General features: G+C 39.0%; 1 protein-coding gene and 1 long non-coding RNA gene across 2 annotated transcripts in view; one reads left to right on the forward strand and one right to left on the reverse strand.

Moving 5' to 3' along the window:
• Window positions 1–5,757: 5,757 nt before the first annotated feature.
• Window positions 5,758–19,612, reverse strand: part of LOC139777428 (uncharacterized) — a 48,856-nt gene continuing 35,001 nt past the window's right edge. Inside the window, exon 3 of the long non-coding RNA XR_011719356.1 lies at window positions 5,758–5,804. This is a non-coding gene — a long non-coding RNA (uncharacterized lncRNA). The remainder of the gene's footprint in view (window positions 5,805–19,612) is intronic.
• On the forward strand, window positions 6,824–17,838 carry LOC139777447 (cilia- and flagella-associated protein 276). The gene is made up of 4 exons (XM_071714864.1): window positions 6,824–6,956; window positions 16,763–16,980; window positions 17,074–17,214; window positions 17,298–17,838. Exons 2-4 carry the CDS (start codon window positions 16,774–16,776, stop codon window positions 17,535–17,537), a joined length of 588 nt encoding a protein of 195 aa, XP_071570965.1. The 5' UTR covers window positions 6,824–6,956; window positions 16,763–16,773; the 3' UTR covers window positions 17,538–17,838.

The raw sequence follows: 19,612 nt of genomic DNA on the forward strand, positions 1-19,612 counted from the left end.
AAAAATAAAATGATAGTCTCTCTCATACTTTCGATAACCCTTATCCGCGGTGCATGATAACTTTCAGCCTGAACACAATTAATATCGTCTACTCTACACTATTCTTTTATATCGCGCACTTTTTTCACGTCTGCACTTGTATCTTCACGTCACGCCTTGACCCAAAGCATCGATAGCGAATCCATCCGGCGATTATGCGCGAGCAACGACCAATAAATTCCAGAAATTTTCGAGTAATAACCGACGAATTTTAGAATAAACCAACTATGGCAATTTGTGCAGTTATAAATATACGATATACCATTTATTTACGCGACAATTAATATTAAACTTTCTTGTGAATGTTGTTCTTTGTCGAGACTTTCAACTTCTGTAAGAGTGAAGTATCAGAGTAATTCAAGATATAACTTCCCTTGCAGAAGATCACTTGTAAAACAAAATTAATTTAATTAATAAATTAGAGATATTTTAACTTGAAAAATGAAAATAATTCATTCAAATAAGTCATTATTTTATTTGACAAATAATAAGGATCTAAACTTCTAAATAAATATCGATACAAATGATAAAATCAAAACTAATAAACGTAATTTCATTAATTTATCATATTCTTCTTTCTTTCATTTTTAAGCAATATTGCTTTATAAATATACGCTTACTAATTTTGTCGCAGAATATTTTTCTTTATATGCGTTAATCAGAGGCAGATGTAGGTCAATCGAATTCCTTGGAAGCCTTGGATTCACATTGAAATGGAAAGTTGGCAGAATTTAACCGTTCCGTATGCCCAATGTAATTATTCCGAGAATGTTCGTCCACGTAAACGATGACCATACAAATTCCGGAGAACCGAGAGACCCCCCTTTCCTCCTTGATTTACCCCCCTTATTCGAATCGCTCGTGTCCACTTCGATTAAAGTAGGTTACGATTCTTGCAGTTTCCTCGTAAAACCCCCTACGTGCATGCTAGCACACCTACTTTTATAAGACCCACTCCGTGCCCACGTGCTTCCCCCTCGTGCAGTGTAGGCGCACGTTCGTGAGTGAATCCAGTGTGACGAGTCAGCACTTCGACAGGATTTCGACATAAATCCTGAGGTATTCCCTGATGTGGCTACCGCTAATCGGCCACAGCTACTTCGCGTCATCGTCACTTCGATTGTCCTTGATGTTTAAATATAATTGTGAATACGAAGATTGTATATTTTCTTCTCGTATCGTTATTTCACCCTTACGGTTACCCTCTGGTATACGACAAACCAGGGATTTCTTTAAATCTTTTCCGTATTTTTATTTAGAATAGTTTTTAAAACACAAAAAAATGTATTCTTTTTTGTGAAAAACAATGTATTTTTTTTATGAAAAAATTAAATGTTCCATCCTTAATCTAATTACTTGCGATACTATAAGTAAACTAAAATTTTATCAAGTAACCTACATATTTCTTTCAAGATGTTTTGTATCAAAAATAGAAATTAGTATGATTAAAACCGATGTAAATGATTACTTCATTACATCGTCATCATCTAGCGCTAATTCTATACATCTTATTTTTAACCACTTGTCCATTTAGATTTTACTTGAAAAATATGTATGTCAGATATAAGTATATCTGATCTTCGTCTTCGCGAAGTAGAGCAAAGCGTAAATACCGTAAATGTATGTAACCGCTAGTCGTGTAGGTAAGTAGCGCGCGCATTATCTAACAAACCGCGGCTTACGCGAGAGCGAGCACACGAGAGCCGGGCGCTTCGCGATGAAAGGGAAATTCTGCCTTTTGCCCCGCTTCGCGAGATCACGATGCGGTTCCGGTCGTTGATCCTAAGTATTCTCCCGCCCGTGGTAGAGCCGAGCGATCAGCTGCAGTTTACCCTCCCCGCGTGTGCCCGGCCAGCGCGGCGCGGTACGGCGCGGCGCGGCGCGGCCGCGCGTTGCTGCTACTACTACTCTCGGCTTCACCGCTCACCTTCACCTCGTCTCTTACTCAACGATCGTGCGCGGGCCCTCGAGTCTCTCTACCCCCGTTGCGTAATCGCCGCGCACAATCATTACCGAGTCGAATCGTCACTCGAGCGGAATAAGTGCGCAGAGAGCCGAAGCCGGTGCGTTACGAGCGTACCGTCGTCGGGTGCGAAGTTCACGATGGTCAAAATGAACGCTCGCCATTTGGAGCGGACAACAAGATTTCGAGCTGCTCAATTGAAAGTTTCTTTTAATGTTCGACGTTATTTAGGCAACAGAATACAAGTTTTTTATCGCCCAGTTGTAATGGCAGTATCTTTGTGCGTTCAGAACGTTCGAGAAAATATCGCTTAGAGTCTTAGAGAACTTTCTTTTTTCAAATGACGAAAAAGATGCCGCAATATGAAGAATAGAACTAGCACGTACCAGCTAGACACGTGCGCGCACGATAAGATTCAGTTAAAGTACTTTAAGCGCATAAAATTAGCGCTAACATTAGCGTTTAAGTATCTAATTCGTACAGTCTGAAATACTTCGTCATGTGACGAATTATCACGCGAAACGAAGAGTGTTGAAAATATTTCACGTGACAGCAAACATTACACTATCTCCCGATTATCGACTTAAAAACTAGCTCTTCCTGTTGCTTGCAATTTTCGAAAATTGCATACGCGGCGTGTTTGCTCGCTTATGCGACTCAGGGTTAAGATCGTGTCGATACCGGAAAGCGACGTCGGCGTCGTGCGCTTATCGGGGCTCGTTTAAGTGCCAACTGTCAAGGACCCGGCCTTATCATTTTTCCGCGTGTTAGGCGGCTCATTAGGCTCGCTCGTTCCGACAGAAAATATCAGTGTTTTCACGTTCTCGACTTTTTTCGCGTGTTTCCACCGCTGTCGCCGTCGACGGCGACAGTCACGTCCTTGCGCGGAGTGAACGTTGAACCCTGGCGACGAGAAACGGCCAGCACAGCCTCTCGACATCTCGCGTTTCCCGTGAATCATCCGTCGCTCGTGTATGCAGAGTCGGTATCTAAAACCGATTGCTGTTCATTCGTTCCGGGTCTCGATAAAATAACAAAATAAGGCGAAACACGCGCGCTATAATGACAGAGAAATATTCTTTGTAATTTTTCCCTGAAATTCCTTGAAGCTGATTTGAAATTCATTTGAAGTAATAGTAGAAGTGAGTGAGAGAGAGAGAGAGAGAGAGAGAGAGAGAGAGAGAGAGAGAGTGAGAGAGAGAGAGAGAGAGAGAGAGAGAGAGAGAGAGAGAGAATCATCTCATTAATCCGTCAAACTCTTCTTCTTTGATATAAAAATAAATGTGCACGCAACGTCATGAATTAATATGAGATAAATATTTTATACTTGAACCTCTTGAAGAGATATCATCGCGTTATAATATTGTATTCCGTTGTTTTGTATCTTAGATTTGAAGAAACTGCTGACATACGAGTGACTGTAACCCTATCAACGTAGTTTTGAGTCTTGAGTCAACCTACGCAAGAGAAGTGTTGATCTCTCTCGCACAAAAAATCAGCAAGGGGTTGGGATTTTAACGTGACAAAATTACTGTGATGTACGAAAACATGTTTTGATCGTGGCCTACATGGATATGGTATCAATATCATCAAACGCTTTCTTATTTGCTCTCTGCGCGATGCATATTATGTTTTTCTTTGAGAGGTCACGACATCCCCTTAAATAACATACGCTCAAAGATGCGCGCTCTTCATTATTTTTATTATCTTTCCGTTTGCTCGTATTTAATTCTCAACCATCAGAATTAATATGTTAATGTGTAATACATAAAAATATTTCTATACATACATGTTTCTTTAATATGTACATAGGAACGCGTGTCTCTCTAATAAATAAATGAAGAAAAGATAGCTACATATATGTATAAAGTTATAAAAAAATAAAAAAACAAATTTTAGTCATGCATTGACTTAGAAGTTGCCTAACTGCAGTAATTAATATTAGATTCAATTACTCTTAAAAAAAAAGAGAGAAAAAACGATTTTCTTTTTCTAATACATTATTTTTATATAGACAGATTTATGATATTAGACAGATTTCGATAGAAAGAATACAAGCTCTACAGAGAACGGCGAACTGTTCACCAAAGTTAGTAACGTCTAGCTGTCGATGTAATGTGGTCTAAGCATGTAAATTTAGCTAAACAAAACGGTTTTTAGACTCTCCATTATATATGGCACAAATTCGCGACTCAGCAAAATAAATCACACGTCAAAACGGATCGTTCAACTCAATATCGCCGGATTTGATTAACGCACGTGAAAAAACGAAGAAGTGATCGATGAATCGGCAGATAATTTTTTTTATTTATGAACGCTCTCGAATTATCGAAATCTCGCATACGTGGTACCCATCGACCCCGTTGCGACCCTCGAAATCCGATAAAATATCTGATTTATCGAGCATTTTATAGTTGGAACATATTAGTATCTCTGGGGATTCCACGATATCTTTTCAAATTAACGTGATTATATATAATTAATGCGAGATATCTTTCAATTAAATAATCAGCAAGATTAATCGTGACGATAATTGCCTCATTAGAATCTGAATATTTCAACGTGCACCTGTGACAAAACTGATCGAAATGTCGATAGTTTAAACTATCTAAAATGAGGGATATATATAGAAAAAAAATTATCACTCTTTGAATAAGTCACACTAATAATTAATTTTTAAAATTTAAATACTTATAAAAATACTTATAAAAATAGATGGAAAAAATTATTAACTAAAACGCCAAAAAAAAGGTTATAAAATATAATTTTAACATAAAAAATCAAATAAATCCTCTCTAAGTCTTATTTTTATTATCGAAAAAGAAATTTCTTAAAAGAAAGTTAAATTTATATTATTTATATTTATTAAAAAAATAAATTTTTATTTTTTTCCTTATAAAATTTGTATTGATTTCTTCGTTTTTAATAAATAATTCAGAAATCTAACAATTATCGATACGTCCTAACAATCGACAATGATGACGATAATGGGGAAAACGTGACGGGGCGCCTTATAGTTATCGTTATCAGCGCGTTCTCTGCTGACAAACATCGGTTAGTTGCCCCGCGTGAAAATACATACAATTGTTATCGTGGCGTACGAGAATAACGACGTTTATGGGTGGTACGATGGCAGCGTCGACCAATGGAATCCATCGTCGTGGTGCCTTACCCCCGTACACGTGACCCCCGTACACAAGCCGCTACTACGTCATTATCACGACTGACCCCGTAGGGGCAAAATAATACGTGATATTTAATAACGTGTTGCGGCCGAAACATGCCAACATATTTTTTTGTGCACGCGCTATCGAAATGTGACGTGCCCTCGTGGGCCGATTATCTCGACGTGTCGTAAATCACCCGATACGTGGACCGCCAGCTTCGCCTCCACGTGGCACGGCGACTTAGGGATGATTAAAATGCTTGCGATTTATATGACCCAGATCACGCGTCAAATATAATTAATGTTAATTTTTATAAACTGGATATGACTAAAAAGATAAAAATTCGACAAGAATATATATAAATTTATCGCTGAGTATTCGTAATTTACAAATTTTTTATCTGTCTCATATTTTATACTTTTTTATAAGTTTTAATACGAATAAAAATATCAAATCGGATGTAAGTAGATTTATAGCTGAATATGAATTCAGGAATATCAAAATTAAAAATACTTTTATGATACTGTAAATATTTCTAGGTAAACGCTGTATTAACTAATATTTTAGTTAAAGATAGATAGAACTCACCGACTGAACGAAGTTCCGAAAAGAAGTTTCTTTAAATCATTGGGAAGCTGAAACATCAAAAGAAAGCAGATATTAAAATAAAGCAATGATACACGCAATTAAATGTTCTACTAATTTTTAATGATTTAACACATTTTATACTATTGGGAATGATTTAAAATGAAAGTAGAAATGTCCTGAATACAGATGCCGCCATCATACAAGACTGCTTTGAAATGATTCGAACACCAAAGAGGCGAAGCCGATAAAGTTGAAATCATTTATAAACTCTGCTTGATAATATGTATATTTTTAGTAATAAATAGATCAAATAATAAACAATTTTGTTAAACTCAAAAAAATTTATGGTAACATTAATCTCTTCCTTCTTAATAAATTTCAAATAGAGAATATAATGTATTATAAAATAAAGTAATATAAAAATAAAAAAATTTTTGCAATATGTAATTGTTTCAATTGGATATTATTTCGTAATTTTATAGAATATTGCTACTCTCTAAATCTGAATCAATGACTATTCAGAGAGTACACTAGTTTAAAGAGTATACTAATTAAATACTATTCACATTTTAATATTTTCTCAGCATTCTCATATCTAAATTCAATATTTTTTAATCCAAATAATTTTTGTATTTCTTACATATTCTTTCTGTTATAAAAAATATTTAATAATTTTCATCAATATAAATTAAGTATTAAATCTGTGTATGCGTTGTGATACCAACAGTTGGTCATGTCAATATCATCTAGTATATCTAGACTCCCAGAATCAACTTTGATACACATGAATACTTATCTACCATTTCAGATTCGTAACAATATCTTGCCAATATATGAAATCACGCTCCATTCTGAATACCTGATACTTTCAAGTTACCGATTGAGTTACAAGCACCGAGTCACGGTACTTCAAGCATTCTCAGACAGATAAGTTCAACATACTCGCGTTCTGGATTTAAATGTTATCTACTGCAGTTCTCTTTGAGTCACGGGAGTCATGAAAGTGGCGAAAAGATGGAGCGTGGAAAGATATTTCAAGGCTCTTTATCAAAGTAATATCGACATAACTCTACGTCCGTATAACGTAAATGTTTCCGCTCGTTACCAAGGAAACTATTCTTTCGAGCATTTTCAGTGTGTTTCGTGCAGAACAAGTCGTGGCACACAAACGTCAAAAATTATCTTTCTCGCTTGCAAAGGTAAAATTTATAACTTTTCACTAGCTCGATATATCGTTTTTTCGCGAAACAAATAATCAACCTTCCGGTTTCATTATTATTAGATAACAAAACTAAGGTTATTTATCATCAATTTTTAAAACATTCACATAAATTTTTCTTGATTTTACTTAATTTAAAAAATGGGAAATAACGTGTATATAATATTCTGAAACTAAAACTGACAGAAAATTTTTACAGCAAACAATTATACCATATATATTTTCTCTTGTATATGTGTGTCGTGTGTTTATGTGTGTTTACGTGTGTTTTAAAACTACGTGAAGCTACATAAAGCTAAACAAAGAAATTCACGATTAGTAAGTTGAATCAGGCTCATGTAGTACTTCTTAACAATAACATTGTTCTCTTAAATCTAATTTTTCATTTTTTGAAAGCAAAACAGAAACCTAAAATTCTTGCAAAAGTTATGTCTTACCTATCCGACAAGTTAATTTTCATGCCAAACCAAAAGCTTTGTTTTTATTGTACGCCATCGCGAGAAAATCTAGAGATTGACGCACTTTTCGATTTGCACGCGTCATCAAATAGCATCATTACATGGCAGAGCCAAAAGCGAATTTATCGGCAACGATCGTATTCCTTATCGCGACTGCCGCGGGCATACAAGTCCCACAGGTGAAATGATCAAAGTTCGCTAGGTGCCGTGCCACTCGTGCCTGTCCTCGTCAATTTACACGTAATATGTCACGTAGAAGGTACGGAATTGCTGCGGGGCGTCTTTGATCTTGTAGCTCACCCGACCCCTTCGAACCCCGCCGTGCCCCTGTCCACCTTCCGAAAACCTACCCTTCGAGTCACGCGCCACGTATGCGCCAAGGCGGGGATGGCGAAATCCAATTTTATTATTTGGACGCTTAGACGCAGCCGAATTACACGATTCTACGCGTAACGCGAAAATTTGCCCTTTCGAGCGTATTACGAATAAGATACAAAATATTCTTGCTCCTTGCAAGAAAATCTCAATTTGTATATCGAATGCTTTTCTTATTCGTACAATGCTTCGTACAAATAAAAGTGGAACATGTATTCTTTACAGTTAAAAATAATTATTTAGCCATGCAAATGTAATTATAGTATACATTTTATACTTTTTATTATTGATATATATTTATATTTCTTTTAATTTCTTATATCCAAAATAAATGATTTATATGTGTGTTTATATCTTTTTAGGTATTTACTTCGACAAAAACATACGTAGTATTTATTTTATTTGTATTATTTAATTCACGTTTTGTTGCATACATTTTTTAGAATTTTCTCGACTACAGTAGTGTTTTTTGTCTAAAGAAAAATATGTTAAATACAGAAAAAAGAATAGTAAAAAATATTGTGGAAGAGCTAGCTTGTATATTGAGATCGCACATCTTCTCATACTCTTGCATTAACGAATTCAATTGAATCTTAAGATTCAATGAAGACTTTCAATCTTTTAACGAAGATTTAAAAATGCACTGTGTCCAAAATCTAGATAAGAGGAGCAGAGTGAAAACACGGAAAAAAATCGTAGGAGAGCGCGAGTCCGACTTACCGATTCGTACTTGCAGCGGTCATAGATCATTCTATTGTGCTAAAGGGGGTGTGTACACACATTATAACAGAAGCATAATGGCGATCGCCAATGTGTACACAACAGCGGGAACGGCGGCGACACAGAATGTGCGGTGTTTGGTCTCCATTAATTTCGGATCGACTGCAGGCCACCTATCTCTCTTTTTTTTTTTTATGAAGCCCATATGTCTGCCGTGCGTCGCGTCCCCATTGCTCATTTGTCAGTTCGCAATCTGCCGCTCCGTTGCGATTTGATGGCGACAGTCAAAACACGCCAACATGTTTTTCAGCAAATGGCAAACGCGACGCGTTCCCCGAATCTTGAAATTTCAAGTGTCAGCGAGAGAAAAAATGGCATTTTTATCGCGCGAAATCGTGAGAGCACGTTTTTCGTTCGCTCTTTTTACATTCGTGAATTCTTCTCGCATTTATAAATCATTCTATATAATGGACTATTATATTATAGTATATTGTATAACTATTTCGTTCGACATGTTTAACATGTACCTACACAGTAAAAAATAAAATGTTAATTGTAACATTTTTCAAATGTCCCAGAAAGTCCACTCTAAATTTTATGTTAAAATAACTCATTCATCGTGTGTTACTTGTTGACAAATTAGAAATGTTAATTTATTGACACTATATTTTACATTTATATGTGTTCTTTTAACTTTAAGTATAATGTAAAAATAACTTGTACAAAATGTCGATATAACATTTTGCTCCGTCTGATTTAATGTAACTCTTACGAAATGTATATTATACATTTTATTTTGAGTTATATTAACACATATTTTAGTAAATTTGATTATTTTATATGTCAAAGTTTACGATTATTTGAAGATTTACTTTAACTTTTGTTTATGTTAAAATAACTTTAAGACGTGTTGATTTTTTGAAATAATTATGTTAAAAGAACTCAAAATAATATTCAATTTCTAAATGACATACATAAAGTGTTAGTTATCACGTTGACATAAATATAACACATGAAAATGTTACGAAAATAATAACATAGCTGTTGTATGTTAATTTTACATTGAAATAATAGTCAAATCTTGGTAACACAAGAAAATTTTAACATTTGGACGCACGATTTTTTACTGTGTATTGACATATTACTAATCGCGCAAAGAAATAAGTCTCTTAAGTACTAATTATTTCAAATGTTTATGATAGTCACAAGATATCATGAAATACAGTACCTATATTGTTAATTTATTCTATTCTTAAAGAGATTATGTAGGAAGACATAGAGAACCAATGATAGTAATTGATAAATCAAATTCAAAATTGCTTCCAGACGTTTTGATTTTAACCACACGTAGTATATGTATATGAGTAACGTACATTTTCCTAAAGTAACATTCAAAATTCTCTCAATAATGAGAATAAAACGATATATCCGATATATTTCCCCTCGATATCAATAAGTCAATGAAGCATCGGACCGTATCATCATCTCGCGGGCGAGAGATCGCGTAATGTACGAACAGTGACGTAGAAAATTGCGGTGCTATTCTACGAGGAAAGCCGGGGATGGGTGTTACAGCGAAGGCAGGGTTGGCAGGAAATACCGAAAGGGCGAGAAGGGTGCGGGCATCCCTACGGCGCGTATAATATCAATGGACGATGGCTGGGTGGCGATGATCGCGTCACATTAGCAGTCGAGCGTTCTATGAGCCACTGCCACATCGCGCGACTATATATGTATAAAGACCCGGTGCATATATATACGATATATATATATGTATATATATATGTATATATATATTGGTGGTGGCGATGTCACCCCAACGGCGCGCGACGCCTTCAGATGTAAAATAAACGACACCTAATTATATGCGGCCCGTCTGCGTGAAAAGGGCCGGCCGACGGAAGGACCCCGCAAGTGCGTGCGAAGGTGGCCGCCTGCTTAATGGGATTACAAAATTACAATTTAGATTGATCGCCCAACACGACGATATTTATGACCTACGGAGCGGGAGTGCTCGTGCAGCTCGTGGATATTTCGATATTGTTTCCGCCGTATCGATACCTCGCTACCGTTCCACTCCTCTCACGCCAGATAACGTCCGTAAAATTTATGACGGCTCTTTAAACGCAATTTCTTTTGTTTCACTGTGACAAAGGCAGTTTGTTTCACATCATTTTTTATTTCAAGTATTTCGATTAAAGATTGAAAGGCACTTTAATTATATCATTTGTTCGCTAGAATTTGCGAAAGCGTGATAAGATCCTTTCTGGTATTGATATTTTAGCTTTGATATTAAGTGTATCGACGTTTAATACTAAACATTCCCTTTTCCCTATTAACACTTTTAATGCAGTTCAAGAGAAAGTGCAAACATCTTTTGCTACCGAATTTAATATTTTCCTGCGCATTCACGCAAAAATCTCGCTACATATAGTGTGACGACTTCGACATATGGATGTAGCTCGTAATATATGGAGGTGTCTGCGTGACAACGCTCGTATTTTTTTTCCCCCAGCTTCGTGGGCTGCCAAGGGGGTGGCTCGCCGTGGGAGTGCCGGGCGATGATTAATTAGCGTTTGATGAATATGTATGAGAGAAAGGCGACCGCGACTCTGACGTATGTATACCTGCGCGCGAGCACGCGCGTATTATATGCGTATACGCTACGTTGTCGGGTACATCCCTCGCGTTACAATAACGCCCAACCCCCTTCGCATACCTCGTTTCAACCCCCGACCGCCGTCGCTCTGCGTTTCACCTCGACGGATTCTGCGAGTCCTCCGTGAGCTGTTTAACGATTCGTTCCCCATGCGAGGTAACGCCGGTTAACGTTGCGCGATGATCTACGTTGTCTCTATAAATTTACATGAAAAAAATCACATCACCGAGAGAAAAAAAAACGTTAGAAAATAATGTCGTTATATATCACGACGAGGTTTACTACTTCCGATTATTTAAATAATATCTATAAATCTCTATGATAATATAACAAAGATCGAGTGTGTTAGATATCTATATAGATACTAATTACAGAAATATTTTTTACATTAATATATGTATCTTCATAATTATTTATATACAAAAATATATATTTGATATTTTTTACTATACATATAAGTACGGGAATACGTCATGCAATTATGTTAAATGCAATATATCATATTATTTCACTCTGAAAATAATTTAGTAATCGTTGCAATTAAAAATTAGAGAGTATCGTGCTTTCTGTTACGCATGTGTTTGAAGCGGTGGATTAAAAACTCTCTACTTCGATATGAATATTTCCGATCGAATAAGCATTCGACGGACATTCGTCGGCGAGATACGCGTTGTTTTCGCATCGGGGCGAAATATCGGGCGCGAGTGGCGGGCGGGAGGGGACCGAGGGGTTTAGATTTCGCCAAAACGCGAGGCTGAAAGGCAGCGCGGCGCGCGGATTGTTCGCGCCGCGAGGAGAACAATGCAAACAATGGCCGGGACGTAGCGCTGCGGTGAGCCCGGGCTTACGCGGCGAATACAATTACATTATGAACCCGATTACCATTTAAATGGAAACAAACGTGAAATGCTAAAATACACCGGCGAACCCGCGCGACGCACGAAACTGCGCAAGCACCCCCCTCGATCATCGGTATGCAAATTGTGCACGAGCATTGTATACGGAATGTTCCGCACTTACCGAAAAATATTTCACGCACGGATTCTTTGATGAATGCGCGAATCAAGTTTTTCCTTAGCAATAATAATGCTCAACTAATTCCACTTATACAGCAAGATTATTTTTCTTTCAAGCAAAAATCCATCGCGCGATAATTTATATTAATTTATGTCAATTACCAATTGTAAATTATAATTGTTCATAGCGGTCCAAATTTTTAAACGAAAATGAACGCAATATTTCTTTGGTAATCATACTAAATCGCGCATGAAGAACAAGTTGGGTACGCAATGTGATAGATCGTAAGACAAAACGTTTAACGTGACCTATCGGCACCCCGACTCTAATTATTATGCACTTAATTTCCTAATGAAGCGCATCGAGCGAGGGTCGTGGAAAACGGCGCGCTCGTGCACTGATTTCACGGGCCACCTGTCGCACCGACGCCTCATCCGCCCTATTCGTTTTGTCGCATCGGTCACGCAGGGTGTAAGACATTATTCTACACCGAGGGTAGTGGACTGTACCGTGGAAACTAACTCTGACTTATCTGCGAAAATCATAAACGGAAATTCTACTTTCGCTGCGATCTAATTTCTTACTAAATGTATGCCAATTGTTTCCTTTAATATTTCTTTTTTGTATTGAAAAAAAAAAGAATCTTATATCTTCAGAAAGTAAAACATCTTCGAATTTAGAATAAAAAGCATATGCTTAAACTAGCATATGATGAACCTTCCAAATTAATACACGTAAATATCCATGATCGTGCATACACATCCATATATGCTGACGGGAGGAAGATGTCAATAAGCGATTGAAATTATCAAGTTCATGATACGAGATATGTAATCACTGTTGTAAAAAATTCAAATCTACAGGTTTCATAGTACATAATATGTAAAAGTCAAATATTTGATTTATGACTTTTGACGGCATTTAAAAATGTTATCCTGGATTTCGAATTAATGCACGCTTATTGGGAAGTGTCGTTTGGTTGACTTACTTTGAATGTTTCCCGACAAAACATAATCTTTCCCGATTTTCGTCGTCATCATCATCTGCCGCCGCCGTTTGGACACAATGCCAGGGAAACAACAAATATGTCAGATTGCGAGGAAACAAAGGGAAGCGCGCCGGGCGTCGGATACGCCCCTTAGACTCAATCGATTAGAAGTGTCCACCTTCTCAGGAGTGAACTGCTCGCGCCACCAGTTCAACCAATTCGATCACCTTTTTTTTTCTCCCAGTTCGACACCCAATTCGATCGATCTTTCGAACGGGAGACGCCAGTCGACAACCAAGCTGGAACGACCGTGGAAAAAAATTAAGTGGGAGTAAGAGATGTTGACAAATCTCGACGACCACTCTTTCTCGACGCAGCATCATCGTGGAACAGACGGTCGTCGACAAAAAGGGGGCGACTAGGGGGGTAGGTGGATCTCTCCCTTAGATAGATAGGTAGGTGCGGTCAGTGTCACGGGGGCTCACAAAGCCTGACCGCCGGTAGGGGCATTCAAATGGTAATCGGCTCGCGCGTCTAACGTACACCGACGCGCCCTATACCCAACCCAACGTTTCAAGGGGGTGCGAGAGCGGGCGCACCCCTCGGCACACAGCCGAGCACATTCGCACCAGAATCAAGCCAAATATTGGCAATATCATCCCCTGGCATTGTCCCTCGCCGCGACCTGCCTCCTGCCGTCGCCGTCGGTGGGAAACGATGTCCATTTGAATGCGCGATTCCATTACCGATGCCGGTATATCGGCCCGAGAATATTACCGGATTAGGATTTAAAGGGAATCTCGGCACAATCGTAGGAACTCGGTCATTTCTGCGGAATACGCCGCGTATTGCTGCAGGGTGCGATAGTAAACACGGTAAAGTCGAAAAAGTAAAAAGACAGGTTCACGCCTTTTCTTTTTTTTTTTTGTCGCTTACAACGTCACAAGTAATCCCAACATATAAAACGTTAAAAAACTGTTAAGAATATAAAGATGGCGTAATTTGAAAAATCTAATATATACAAATATTATAAATATTTCATATAATTAAACACACCATTTTTCAAATAAAATGCCAGTATATTATATGTTAAATTTTTTAATTAAATTTATTTGCATACATATCATAAAAACAAATCCCTCTTTTGTATATAATGTGAATAAAATTTTATAAAAATTACGTTCTAAAATTATTTTTTTTTAATTAGCGGAACTAATGCGACTGTAATATCACAATATCGATAACGTAAGTTAATTGTTAATCTACTCTTCCGAAAATTACGGTCATTACCGCAATCACCTATCTTGCTTAATTAGCGTCATTTCGGTCGCGTACACTTGATGCGCTTATGATAGTCGGCGATAATCCGGTTCAGGTCGTTGCGCCGATTATCTCGTAAAACGCACTACCGGGATTCACCGTCCGGACGAACGGACGGACGGACGGACGGACGCGTCCGTTTGACGTTCACGAATAGATCTGTGCGATTCGCGATCGCTGTTGATTCAGGGTGTGCAACGTCGCACGTGCGCCAGTGTAGACGCACGCAAAGCTCCCGCAACCCGAACTTCAGCACGCGCCACGATTACGCGATTACGCGATTACGCGTGTCGTCTCCCCATCGTACAGCCCGGGCTGACGCCCCGAAGGAGAGGTCGAACAAGCAATGACGCGGAAGATGATTCGCTCCCTCATATCATCCGCGAGGAGCGAATCTATATACGCTATATAAACCAGCATCTGCCGAGAAAAAAAAGGGGCGCCACTTTTTCGTCGTATTTGAGGTCTATTTAATAATCTATCTAATAATATCATCGTTCAATCCCAACGATATTTACGGCTAACAAATGTAAGAGTGATGCATTATCCTTTGTAGCAATATATCTTCAATATAATCTTCAATATAATCAAAATATCTTCAATTTTTCTAAAAATTTAAATTGACAAGTTCGCGTAAAATAAAAAATTGGTAATAGTTTATCTATAATTAATAAGATAATAAAATAATCCCCACCAACGAGTGTAGTATTATTTTCTTTTTACGTGTCTCAGAATCCAAGACGCAAGGATACGTATAAAATGGCATGCGTACGTAACTGGCCGGGATTTTGCGGGGTCGCCTACGCAGCACAGCGGGAATTAAAGGACAGGCAGGAGGGAGTGATACGTACCGTCGGCACGAGTCGACACGTGGCGGTAGCGCTTTATACAAACAGCATTATGCACGCTCGCGCTAACATAAATTACTACGGGTTTAATATTGGACGTCGGCGTTGGCCCCGTGGCCGACCACCTCCTGAGCAAAATACGTTAAATGCGGGAAGAGCCCGGATGCGCGCAACCGCGATTCGCGATTTCTCGGTTTACTCGACGAATTCCACCAGGATCTGATACCGAGCACGCAAATAGTAATAATTACACGTATTGTATTTCAATAAGATTATGTTTCAAACTGGTAGAGAATCGTTTTGACAAGAACCCATAAACTAAGAAATATCTTCACGTTCAAGTAGCTTCAGATTAAGTTTCGGTGTCATTTCTCTCTGCGACTTTCTTTCTAAACTATAGCTTAGTTCAGAACTATGCATTAGTATACCTCAAACTGCTACAAATCGGTTCAAACTTATCGAATTCAATTATTCCGTTTACATTTCTATATCTTTTCTAATGAAAACTCATTTCTGCCGGATATGACGTTAACCGACCGGCTGAATTCGAACAAGCGCGAAAGGAAAGGCGTATGAATGGTATTATTCGTGAAAAGCCTCGACCGAATTTCATAGAAGATCCTTTCACGACGCGAAAGCATCCGTGAAAGACTTCGGGAAACTTTGAGCCTAGGAAATATCCAAATACCACCGCGAAAGCGAGAACGAGCGGAAGAAACGATAAGTGGACACCCCGTGGAGAGTGATACGATGCAGGCCGTTCGCATGGGTTAAAGTCGGTTTCGTTTATGGACGAGGATCGAAATCCACGCGAGCCGCGTATCAACTCGAGTGTTGCTCTCTGCGGCGGAGTCGCGTCTTAATCCCGAAGAAACAGACTGCGAGACCGGATGCGGCCTCTTGAATCCCGAACGGATTGGCATTGTTTGCTGTAGATTTATATGAAATGAGAGAGTGTTATCGTATAAGAAGAGTCGCTCATATAAGAATAAAAACATAACGAACACTTCCGTTTTGATTAATTAAAAAAATATTTTGAAAAGTATGAATTAAAATATTAGAACAATGTTAAAACTGATATGAAAATAAGGCATACAGAAATAAATTCGAGATAAAAATAATAATGTACCGATTCTTTCTACTTCTTGCTTTTAATCGCAAGTAAAAAATTTTCTGGAGAAAAATTAAAAATGTATAAAAATTTAACTTGTTAATTGAAATCTCTGAAACATATGAATTGCTAGTCGTTCTAGATCTCTTTGCATACTTCTCTCGGTAAGCTAGTCGAACGATTCACTGACAAGTGACAGGACTTTACTCTTAACTCGCAACAACATTAAGATTACAGCATGTTTCGATTAGAAAATTGACTCGTACATATATTTTACGATGTTGGTATAGGTCGCGCTATAATGGCCCAGGCATTCTACGTTCGAAATCCTTATCCTGTGCCGGATATCTCCCGGGAAGGAGCGTGGATATCGCGCGGGCCTGTGTTGGGAGATAAAGTTTCGCCGTCGGATAGAGGCTGGAACGTCAAATTGAGCGCTCACGAGCGTCTCTTCGCTCATCACACCCTGAACAGCATCCGCAGAGATCGTCGACTCGTCAGACCGCAGGTTTGATATTCGATATTGAAAGTAAAACTTTGTATATTGCGTCAACTTTTGTTGATACAGGCCTACATAATACACATGCACCTGCTTTTACAGGTTCCGCATGACGCCCTTGACCTAGCATTAAACAGCGTTTACGCTCACAGTCGAGACACTCTAGTTTCGAAAATGTACGTGCCCATCCAGCCAGAGACGCTCGGCAGAGAAACTTGGCGTGTCTTGCGAAACGAGATTAAGGTACTTTGAATTATGCAAATGCATCATTCAACAATATAAAATCTCAGTATGAAAAATAAACGGATATGTTTGAACATTTTTAGATTTTACCAGAACCACCTAAACCAGATAGACCGAGGCACGTGAGCGGTCATCCGGACGAGGAACTTAAATCGGTAGTTCGGGTACCTTTATCGGCGGATAAATCGAGGTGTCATAGCGGGCCAACTTTACCGCGCAGAATTCATCCGAGCAGCGTGAAATTAAATATCGAGGGTCCTCATATGGACCAATCGAATCCCGGATACAGTCGCAAAATCGACGGAACTTTTTACAGTATTTAAACACGGATTTGGACGGTGTTTGAGCGGCACGCTTGGAGAACATTCGGATTAAACTGAAACCTGCAATTCGCCGAATGAAGCACCCGCTTTTACAAATACCATTATCGCTATTGGCATAATCTGGCGAGATTTACGTTTTGGAACACTTCGAGAAGCAGCGGATTGTCAACGTGACTGTAATGTAGACACGAAATTGATCGTATTAGAAGGCTTCTGTACATCACGAAGACAGATATGATTAAATCGCGTCAATCGTCGCCATTATTTCGCAGCGTGACAAAGTATCCGATTATCCTATCTATCTATGCCAATCTGATCATGTTGACAAATTTAACCAGTGGCTCACGAGCTTGCCTCGGTTATCGCGAGCAGAGATCTCCCGATTGCCGGCTCTCGCATTTTCGCCCCTTTGACAGTTCGAGGCGCAGGCGACTCGAAGATCGGCAGGCGCGCGTGAGTCAGTGCGCACCAAGTTCTCACTGCTCGACTCGGCACGGCAGTGAGCTGAAGGGACAGAATGTCCCATTACCCGGGTAATCCTTGTTTGTAATAAACCAGCGCCCCGCTGCCAGCTCGGGGTGACAGCGGAGCCACCCTCGCCGAGGGCTCGCGCGAAGGAGGAGTCATCTCCGCACGCATATGCTCCTCATGAAATATCATTTATGTTTCTCACCCCGCGCGCAAACGTCTATCTTGCGACCCGTTTGACCCGGCTCGTAACCCTCCGACACCCTCTCTCCGCGCCAGGCAGCCGGAGTAGGCAGCACGATCCTTATACATACGTCTAATCCGACCATGATTGCCCCGCCGACCGCCTCGTCACGAAAACTCCACCTCGGCTATGAGATGTAGTAAGCTACCCTTCCTCTTTCCTCTGTCTGACCCCATTCTCCTAGCTCCTTTAAAACGCTTTTTGACGAACCTCGCAACGGCGCGAGGTGATGAATTTTCACGCTCGCGCGCGTTCAACTTTCCTTCATCATTTTTGTATTAAAAGTTAACAGAATTTTTGCTCTATCATGGATGTATTACGATCTACGTCGAATTTGTTATCTGGACTTATTACAGTTTTGCGTGACACCATATGGATACGTCGTTTGTGATTGTTTCGATTAATCGTAAACTCGGTGGTCTCGATAAGAGTAATTTTTCTGTGGATTATGTCGCGGAGCGTGTCTATTGACGTGGATCCTTTTTCTGTCCCAGTATAATGAAGAGAGGCTATAAGGGTAAAACGATCTCAGACGGTCGTCAGGCAACGAGTGAGGTTACCAGCCAATTACTTGGCTGAACGATTTTATTTGTATTTAATTCTTATTTAATTTACTTTTTATGGTCGCGCGCGCGCATATAGTTTTGCCGCCGCATTAAGGAAATGGAAAGCTTCTTCGACATTGCAAATTAACGACCGGTCGCGATCTATTCTGTCGAACGCAATCAACTGCATAATATAGTGTCCGACAGTAGAATTTGCCCTTCATAAAAACGTCAAACTGCATATACAAAAATGAGCAGCTACAGCTCATTCTGTAATAAAGCTGATCAAACGGAAATCGAACCGATACGATTAGGTCAAATCATTTTTAATGTTTAGAAATTAATTTGGATCGGCACAGCATTATTTTTAAAGATACATTCACACAAGTAATGACTGAGCAATGATGCTACTGTATACCACATTTAAACTGATTCCGCTCTATCTATTCGATTCTTTTACGCGTACGCTTTTCCAGAAGGAAATTCTGCGTGAAAGTCGAAGCAAAGTCGCATTGATCCCTCCAGGATGAAGCTGTTATTCCACTGAACTTGTTACGTTATATTTATCAGCGCGGTGCACACTGGCACTACCCGTCGGGTTTTATCGTTCCTTTCGGATTTCGTTCTTCCACCGTCGTTTCAGCTAAATAGACAAAGCCGCAAATGACACAGCGAATAATAAGCAACACACTAAATTAACCAGACATCACATATGATGTAATTTCCATTTTAATCCATTGCTTCTCTAGAATTGGTAAAACACATTTTCTAATTCCACTATGCATAAAGGAATTATATGTTATGCAGAATATAAATAA

The sequence above is a fragment of the Temnothorax nylanderi genome, unplaced genomic scaffold (genome assembly GCF_030848795.1).
Source record: "Temnothorax nylanderi isolate EJ_2023f unplaced genomic scaffold, tnyl_v1.0 TNYL_tig0148_pilon, whole genome shotgun sequence".
Taxonomy (NCBI): Eukaryota; Metazoa; Arthropoda; class Insecta; order Hymenoptera; family Formicidae; genus Temnothorax; species Temnothorax nylanderi.

What these genes read in the sequence shown, in the direction of transcription:
- LOC139777447 (XM_071714864.1), top strand. Translation starts at nt 16,774, where the DNA reads ATGGCCCAGGCATTCTACGTTCGAAATCCTTATCCTGTGCCGGATATC. An exon ending in GTCGACTCGTCAGACCGCAG is followed by an intron (nt 16,981 to 17,073) that starts GTTTGATATTCG and finishes CTGCTTTTACAG; the next exon opens with GTTCCGCATGACGCCCTTGA. An exon ending in TCTTGCGAAACGAGATTAAG is followed by an intron (nt 17,215 to 17,297) that starts GTACTTTGAATT and finishes GAACATTTTTAG; the next exon opens with ATTTTACCAGAACCACCTAA.